At 55.4% G+C, this 9,366-nt stretch overlaps 1 protein-coding gene across 1 annotated transcript; it reads right to left on the bottom strand.

The window, feature by feature from the left end:
* Positions 1 to 521: 521 nt before the first annotated feature.
* Positions 522 to 8,964, bottom strand: HELT (helt bHLH transcription factor). Its single transcript, XM_036297073.1, has 4 exons — positions 8,912 to 8,964; positions 1,944 to 2,079; positions 1,601 to 1,697; positions 522 to 1,176 (listed from the first exon to the last, which is right to left on the bottom strand). The coding sequence occupies exons 1-4, from the start codon at positions 8,962 to 8,964 to the stop codon at positions 680 to 682; spliced, it is 783 nt and encodes a 260-aa protein (XP_036152966.1). The 3' UTR covers positions 522 to 679.
* Positions 8,965 to 9,366: the final 402 nt, after the last annotated feature.

Raw genomic sequence — 9,366 nt, 5'->3', positions numbered from 1 at the left:
TTGGATGTTGTTTTTAAGCCATACCTCAGAAGTTATATGCACTTAGAGACGTGTTAAGGCTGTAAATTTTGTTGCCCACTCAGCGGCCTGAGTGTCACCACTCTCCAGACCAGCGGGCGCCTACATCCCTGGGCCTTGTTGTGGGGCAGGAAGGGCGGCCGGTCTGAGCTGGGCAAGTCCGTCAAAGCCAGTTTGGGGCGAGTCCTTGGACCTGAATTATCTGAGAGCCAATAGCCCCGTTACTCACGTCTGCCCTTCCCCTGAGCAAATGCCCAAGATGCATGTGGGGCGGAGCGGGTCTGCAGCCTCAGGGAAGCCTCAAAATCCAGTCCCAAGGACACCTCCACTTAGCTCCCCCCTCCGCCCCCTCACACTGCACAGGGGTGGGGGGAAGCTCCCCAAATTACTGAGGGCCATCACCTTAGCCCCTGTGAGCCCCTGGCCCTGGCTGGGCACATCCGAGGGATGGATTGTGGAGGAGCAGAAGATAAAGAAAGCCATCTCTTTGGGTCTTTAACAGAACACATTTATTGCCGGAGGAGACCCTTCAGAAGACTTGCTTTGCTCTTGGCCTTCCCCATCCGCTGTTGGTCGGCACGCTATATACACCTGTACAACACGCAGTATCTCCTAAGCAGCGCAGCGCCCGTGCCCAGAGAAAGCGGGCGGGCGGCAGGTGTCAGAGAACTTGGGGGTGCTGGGGCGGGTGCAGGTTGAGGCCGTTGGGGTGGGCGTGGCCGATCAGGTTGAGGTAGTGTCGATCCAGGCCCTGCACCGGCGCTAGGAAGGGGCTGTGCTGCTGCGTGGGGCTGGGGAGCGCCACGGGCGCGCTGGGCAGGTAGGGCAGCCCCGGGCTGCGGGCCGCGCCGGGCGGCCAGGGGAAGGGCCCGGGGGCTGCACCCTGCGGGAACACGGACGCCTCCCCGGGGCTGTGGCCCCCGAACTCGGGCCCCGCTGGGTGCAGCTGATAGGAGAAATCCGGCTCCGAGAGCGACCCCAGCGGCGGGAAGGCGGGCTCGGCGCCCAGGCGGGCCTTGGACTGCAGGAAGGCGAGGATGCGCGCGTACTTGGTGTCCTTGGTCTCCATGCGCTCCACGGTGGTGAGGTAATGCACCAGGTTCTTCATGCACTCGTGGTAGCCGTAGTGAAAGTAGTTGGCAAACTCTGCTAACAGTTCTGCTGGAGGGCGGGAAGGTCATAGACAGGAAAGAAACTGAGCGGCCCCTTCCCTGCCGGGAGCCCCAGGCGGATGCAGGCACCTCCCACCACACTTTCTGGCCAGAGTTCCCACTGGAGGTCCGCCTCCCCTCTCCCCAGCCTGGAGAGGGAAAAGAACAAGTCAGAGGCCTGCTTTCTCTTAAGCGGCTGACTCTGCCCCTCCCCACCTGAGAGGAGGCAACGGAACCAACCAGCCCAGAACCCCCCCCCCCCCCCCCCCCCCCCAGCCCCGTTCGCTAGCCTTTGCAGGACCCACCGCGCCCGCTCCGCAGGGTCGGTCGGGAGAGGAGACCTCTCCTGCGCGCCTTCCTCCTACCGCCACCCCCAGGTCTGTGTGGCGCACGCTCCCGGCCGGGTTTCGCCTGGCCCAGCCCGTGCGCACCTTTTTCCCTTCCCCGTGGAAAGTCAGCCGAGTGCAGCGCCCGCAGGTACTGGACGGTCATCTCGAGGATCTCCGCCTTCTCCAGCTTCCCGGAGGTCTGCAGCGGGAGAAGGGGCCTCAGCGCGCGCAGGCGCAGGCCAGCCTCGGGCCGGTGCGCGGTGCGATCTGCAGAGGACTAGCGAGCGGCTGCTGTGCGCCGCGCACGGTGCCTGGACTCGGCGCTCGGGCGGGGAAGGAGGCTCCCATGCGGGCCCTCTCTGTCCCCAGACCCCGGCATCTAGGCCGAGGGTGGCAGCAGAGGGTCCCCGGCATCTAGTTCCCTGTTCTCACTGCCATACGTTACCTGCTTCGCCAGGGCCATGGGCACCGTCTTGCCCAGCTCGTTCAAACAGCGGTTAATCCGGTCTCTCCGCCGCTTTTCTATCACTTTATGGGAAACGCGGGTTCTCTGCGAACAGAAGTTTGTGAATTTCCGATGGCTTTACCCAGGGAGTGGAAATCCCCATGGAAATCCCCCCGCCCACCGGCTTCCCAGCTCCCAGTGCTGCCCAGGAGCTCGCCCCCGAAGGGGGCCCTTCCTCTCCACACGTGGATAAAACGAGCTCTGCCCTCCTTCACCGTGTTGGCGCGCTCCAGTCCAGCCTCCCTACTCGCTGGGCTACACCCCGAGCTGAGGGCCAAGGCTGTGGGGAGGTGGCCACTAGGCCTGGGCTCCTCGCAGGTTCAGGAGTCTCCTTCCTCCATCCTCCTCCCCTTCCCAAACCACTCAGAACTGCTTTACAGGAGAAGTCACGCGTGGTCACGTCCCTGCCCTCGGCCCAGCCAGGTGGCCGCTGGGGGGTCAGTGCCCCACCATCAGAGCGCAAGAGCCGTCCAGCCCCAGCGACTCACTCTGCGTTCCTTGAGCTTGTCTGACATCCTGGTGAGAGCGCGCCCTGGAGAGGCGGGGGCGCAGCGCCGTCCACCCGTCGGATCTCCGCCTCGTGCGCCCTTTCAGGGTCCCAGGTAGACTGCCGCCTCCCAGCGCCGAGGGGCTGCCTTATAAAGCAGTCACCCAGGGCTCCAAGTGCATTCACGAGTTGAATTATTCCATAGGATTAGGGAGCTGCGTTTGAGGGATGTATGCATTCAAGATCAGTTTTAAAGAAGTTAAGGGAAAAAAAATTAGCAGCCGAGGGGGGCAAGCTGGGGGTAGATGAGCTTTGTTAATCCACGTGGCCCTTCAAAGGACACGTGATTGGCGGGGAATAACATTTGCATGGCAACAGCCCGGGCAGGAAAAGGAGGCGGTAGCTGGGGCCGGTGTCTAGCGAGCGAGCGCCCGTAGCCACAGGCGCAGAGCGCAGGGGCGCAGCGGCCGCGGGCACCGGGGGGTGAGGACCCTCACAAAACAGTGTCGCCTCCTTTAGTCCCACCGCCGAGTCTCACACGATTGCCTGTTTACAAATCCCAGCAAGGGCGCAGTCCCAGCGCCCAGTGCGCTTTAAAGCCTGTCCAGAGCCATTAAAGTAATTAAGTAAGCCTTTAATAGGCTGTTCCGCTGGGTTCAAGGGAGAGCCCTTGGAGACGGAGGCGCCCCGTTTGTTCCCAGGCTTTTCTCACACGACTTGGTGACACGTCCATCTCCCCCTTTTTGTCGACACCGCTTCATTTGTCCGGACATCCCGGCAGGTGTGGGCTGCGGCTGGCACACGAGGCTCCCGCGCTGCGCCGCCCCTCCCGCCCGCCTTTGGCACGCGACGCTCCCCCTTCTCCCTGACCACGTCGCTCGCTTTCTTTTCTCCCCCCTCGGCCCCTCTTCGCGGGGGTAGGGGGACGGGGGAGGGGAAGAGGCTCAATTTGTAGCCTCTTAGCCTATACGAAAATGCCCATTGAAAAGTATGAATAGTTTCATTGGGCTAAATTTTAATCATGCCAGAGGGTGGGGGAGGAGAGGCAGGCAGGCAGGCTTGTGTGTGTGGTGGGAGGGGGGTGGTGGGAGGATTGGGGGGCAACACAGAGAAGAGTGGGCCGAGAAGAAAAGGGGGCATGCAGCTGGCCCAGGCGAGCATTATGCAACGTCACCTGCGAGAGGGGGCGCCTGCAGATCCCTATTCATTTGCCTAATTTTGGTCAATTTAACAAACTTCAGGAGAAATTATTGTGGCTTTGTCAGGGAGGGTGAAGCCTTCTGATCGAATTAACAGCATGTTTTGATCCGGTAAATGTCATTAGAAAGGGAGAAACAATCGCGCTTAGAGGGCTCTGAGTAATGCGCCTAAGTGGAGACGCCAAAGCGCACGGCTCACAAAGGGAGCAAGTAGCTGCCACAGGGAACTTTTGTACCCGCCCATCGCCCAAGTTTTGACACAAAAAGGCATTATTTCATACTTGAATACGTTTAATCCAACGATTGTCTATTTTCTGCAAACATATTTTCACTGCATTGTTACCTTTTTATGTCCCCCTTTCGCGGTCGCCTTTTCTTAACGTTTGAGGGCCGGAGAGCGCAGACACTTTGGGCATCAATATTTGTCACTGAAAAGGGCTCCGTGAAGTTAGGGAAGTTGATCTCTTTTTTATGGTTTTAGAGAGCGAATATATGGGGGGGTGGAGGGAGGGAAGGCACCAACAGAAACCAGGGAGGACGTTTGCTGGAGGGCCCACGGGGAAGGAGGGGGAGGGATCTCCGCTGGCTGCGTCTCTCCGCCGCCTGGACCATCCGCCAGGGGCCGGGCTCCTCCGGCACCAGCAGGGCTCGCTCGCAGTCTGCTGCCTTGGAGCCGCACTCTGGGGGCTCCAAGCTTGCAGTGTGTGTGTGTGTGGGGGGGGGGGGGGTTGGGGGGAGCTTTCTTGCAGATGGAAACTATGAAAATGGCTTTTGTTTCATGACCTGACTTGGAATCACGGAGCTCTCGCCTTTTCCTAATCGGTTCCATTTGAGAAACCAGATGTCCCCTGAGACATTTTCCCCTCCTTTCTGCTCTCCACCTCCCCTTCAATTCTTTCTACTCTGCTGACGATGGCAAGGCCCCAGGCTCTCCCCTTGAGCGTGGTTAGTTCTTTGCAGAGGTGGCTGTGGGGAGCCCTGCTCTCCTGTGGGAGCTAGGGAGCTCCTAGGGCGCAGAGGCCACCCTGTGCTGTGTGGGGCGCTGGGACAGCCAGCAGCCTACCTGCCTCCCGCCTGGGAGGTGCTGAGCTCAGTCTGCACCCCTAGGTCCCTCTCCATCTGGCTTTCTGTCTTCTCAAGAGGTTTCTGTTCTACTTCATGCCAGACTGGACACAGCCCGCACCCTCCCACAGGTTGCTCTGCCAGCGGGGGTGCCCTCTCAGGGGTTGTCAATTTCAGTATATTCACTCACACACAAAGGGATTAAACTCGAACCCTTATCATCCAAATTAACTAACGTGAATGGGTAAAAGGGAGCGCGCACACTTCTCACCCCTGCCCCCTTTAAGCCAGCGGACTAGCGTTGATCCTCTTACTGCTGGTGTTAACCACCAGCTGCAGGCACCTTTCATGGCCACATTTCATTCTGTGCAAACTGTTTAATTTCCCGTGTTTGCTGGGGAGCTGGGCTCCAGGGCTAGCCCAGGGCTGCAAGTACCCGAGTGTGTGTAGGGGCCCAAGTGAGCAGAAGGCAAATGAGTGGGCGGAGATGGGGCAGAGAGGTGTGCGCCCTCTTGATGTTCTCTTGGGGCTGCAGCTCTTGGGGGGAGGAAGGCCTCCTCTTCCCAGTCAGGTGAGGGAAAGGGGGTTCCCTTTCTCCCTTACCAGCCTGAAGGCTGGAACCACTGGCAGTGCGGGCAGGGATCCTCCTCGCCATCTCCTCCTTCACCCTCCTCCTCTGGGTGGTGAGAATGTTCCCGATCTTAACCTGGTTTCCGCCAAAATGAGAGCAGAGCAACAAAGAGCGGTGGGCACTGGAACCAGACAGTTCAAACTTCAGCTCCACCACCTACAGGGCGAAGCTTTGGGCTGCTCCCTGAATCTTGCCGTGCCTCAGTTTCCTCTTCTGTAAAATGGAGACAAGTTCTGTACCTACAGGTCACAGGTGGCCACTGGAAGGAAGTCAGCAAACATAGGCAAGGCACCTAAAACCAGGCTCTCCTACTCGACGAAAGGCGTTATTTTGCATGGAAGCCTCTTCTTGTTAAGTGGCTCTAATAGACCAGTGTTTGTGGGGTTTGCAGGGTTGTATGGTATTTTCATATTTTTTAAGATATATTTTTATTGATGTCACAGAGGAAGGGAGAGGGAGGGAAAGAGAGAGAAACATCAGTGATGAGAGAGAATCATTGATTGGCGCTTCCTGCACACCCCAAACTGGGGATTGAGCCCACAACCCGGGCATGTGCCCTTGGCCGGAATCGAACTCGGAACCCTTCAGTCCGCAGGCCAACACTCTATCCACTGAGCCAAACTAGCTAGGGCTATTTTCATATTTTTATCTCATTGCTAAGAAAGCTTCACTCTCCCTGAAAAAGCCGCAGTAATTTCTTAAATTGACCGAAATTGGGCAAATGAGCCCATGGACGCCCCTCCACAGGTGTCGTCTCCTAGTGCTTGCTGGCCAGCTGTGCTCTCCCAGCCTGTGAGCCTGAAAAAGGCTCTAAGTGCGTAGCCTCTCCACAACAGTCATTTCAAGTGATTTGAACCATACGCATCAAAATCTAAGCGAAACTGGGAAGGAAGACTATGTAGAAATTAGGCGACGCTGATTAAATATTAGTCTGCGTTTAGACTCCTGGAGAGACATGCAGGCACGTGGTCATTGCGTTATGGAAGGGGACAGCGCCGTGAACACCCTGTACAGAATTGGAACAAGCAGGGCTCACAAGCCGCCTCGCTGCGGGGAGCCTTTCAATCCATCCCACTTAGCACAGCCTGGAAGTCCCCACCTTGGCTCTCTTGCTGTCATTCCAGGGTGGCCATTACTACCTGGGACTTGCCCATCAGGTCGCCATCAGCTGTCCAACGCCAAATGGTGGCCTCCAGCTGTGGCCTGAGCGGTGCTTCTCAAGCTTTGAAGTGCTCAAATCAACTGGGGATCTTGTTAAATGCAGATTCTGATTCCCTGAGGTCATGTTTACACCGCTCAGCTCAGTGTGGTTGTGTTGAAGGAAGGAAAACTGGGACCAGAGCCCCCAGGATTGTTTGGGCATGAATGCTGGAGCTAATTCTATAGCAGTCTCTCACATGGCCCCATTGGATCATAGTTCAACTTTTACTTTTGGACTTTTAAAGGAACTAGGGGAGCTTGGCTGGTGTGCTCAGTGGTTGAGCATCGACCTATGAACCAGGAGATCATGGTTTGATTCCTAGGTAGGGCATATGCCTGAGTTGCAGGCTCAATCCTCAGTGGGAGACATGCAGGAGGCAGCCGATCAATGATTATCTCTCATCATTGATGTTCCTAACTCTCTCTCCCTCTCTGAAATCAATATATATATGAACTAGGGGAAGTGTAACTATAACCACTGAGGGAGAAAGAATACTTTTAGGGAGATTGCAGGATAGATGAAGGTATTGCTTTCCCTTTTATTTTTTATGTTAACATCACTTAGAAGTATGTTACAGATGCTGTGAATGGTGTCCATAATAGGCTTTGATTATTCTAGGCCAGTGGTCGGCAAACTGCGGCTCGGCAAACCGCAGCTCGCGAGCCACATGCAGCTCTTTGGCCCCTTGAGTGTGGCTCTTCCACAAAGTACCGCTCTTCCACAAAATACCTACTTCTGCGCATGAGCCACAAAGTTTCAATCGCACTGTACGTGTGCGCCCGCACGTGGTATTTTGTGGAAGAGCCACACTCAAGGGGCCAAAGAGCCACATGTGGCTCGCGAGCCACAGTTTGCTGACCACGGTTCTAGGCAACTGGCTTTCTTTGGGAGCTGATAATTACAGCTTTTGCTCTGTGTTCATTTGAGCAACCATCCAGAAGTGATCACTGAGGAGTTTTGGCTGAATTGATATAACTGGATTTTGTTCCTCTTGCACGTCCCATAAACAGGCTGCCAAGAAGACAAGTTTTGATTAAGACGAGTAAAACCTGGTGTATTTGTTCCCTGTGGCTGCTATAAAAAATTACCGTAAACTTGTGGCTTAAAACAACAGAAACTTCTCTCCCACAAGCTGGAGGTCAGAAGTGTGCAGTCAGGAGCACAGGCTGCCATCAGGTGTCAGCAGACACATGCTTCCTGGGGGGCGGGGAGGAGCTAGAGGAGAATCTGGTTTTGTCTTCATGGCTCCATGGCTGCCAGCATCCCTTGGCTTGTGGTCGCCTTCCTCTAGTCCCCGCCTCCACAGTCACATGGCCTTCTCTTCCCTGTGTCAGATCTCCTGCATCTGGATAATCTCCCCGGCTCAGGGTGCTTCACTTGATCAAATCTGCAAAGTCCTCGTTTGCCATATAAAGTAACGTTTATGGGTTCTAGCAATGGGACCGTGGATGTCTTTGGGGGACATTATTTAGCCTCCCACACCTGGTTAAATGCCACAGCAGGTGCTCAGACAGCACCTGTGTACTCTCTGATGCCTTGGCAACAAGGCCACCAGAAGTGGGCAGAGGCCTGGGCAAGAGGAAGGGGGAGAGTAAAAGGAAAACATGTTCTGCTTCCCAACTTAGCAGAGCTATGCCCCCCAACCCTCCCATACACTGTTTTCTTCCTTCTTTTTTCTGCTGCTTTCCCTTCTCCTTTCTTACTCCCCTTGCATCACAGGGCCCCTTCTCCCAGGCCTCAGAATTGAAGCTGCTGTGATATATTAATGCTGCATGATGAGTTAATCTTGAGTTTGCTAACCTATGACCCTCATTCCCGTTTACACACACACACACACACACACACACACACACACACACACACACACTGGCTCTGTCTCAAAACTAGCTACTTAAGCCTGGCCTGCGTGGCTCAGTGGTTGAGCATTGACCCAACCAGTAGGTCTCGGTTTGATTCCTGATCAGGGCACATGCCCAGGTTGTGGGCTCTATCCCCAGTGTGGGGAGCACAGGGAGCAGCCAATCAGTGATTCTCTCTCATCATTGATGTTTCTATCTCTCCCTCTCCCTTCCTCTCTGAAATCAATAAAAATATATCTAAAAACAAGCAAACAAAAAAACTAGCTAATTAAAACCCCACCTTCTCCCCACTCTTTCCCAATACCCCTCTTCTAGTTGGCTACTGGTCTTTTGAAAATGTCATGCTCATGCTTACTGGGACCTGTGACTTAAAAAATCTGGATATAAATTCTAATTCTGCTAATGGATGGTCTTGGGCAAGTTGCTGCTCCTGTTTCTGCATCTATAAAACAGAAATGATGGCTCCTACCTCCTAGGCTTGTTGAGGGGCTCAATGAGGTAATGCTTGGTAGTCCCTGGCATAATGTCCACACCATAGGAGGCACACAGGGGCTGAGATCGTAATGCTTGGGTTTAGATGTGCTCCTGGTCCATTCCTGGAGCAGTGCCCATATTACAGTTGGGAACAGAACCCCATGTGCTGTCTTTTAGGAGTTTATTGAGTGAGATGGAGTCAAACAGGGAATCCTATATAATAAAAGCTGAATATGCTAAGTGTCCAACCATTTGTTTGACCAGTCGCTATGACATGCACTGACCGCCAGGGGGCAGATGCTCCAACTGGTAGGTTAGCTTGCTGCTGGGGTCTGGCCATTTGGGACTGGGTGAAATGGGCCAGACACACCCTGGAGCCCTCCCACGGTCCCTCCCTGGCCCTAATCGCACCAGTGGGGTCCCTCACTCTGGCCTGCACCCTCGCCTGTG

This window comes from Myotis myotis, unplaced genomic scaffold, assembly GCF_014108235.1.
Source record: "Myotis myotis isolate mMyoMyo1 unplaced genomic scaffold, mMyoMyo1.p scaffold_m19_p_3, whole genome shotgun sequence".
Taxonomy (NCBI): Eukaryota; Metazoa; Chordata; class Mammalia; order Chiroptera; family Vespertilionidae; genus Myotis; species Myotis myotis.
This window is presented reverse-complemented; position numbering and strand designations above follow the sequence as displayed.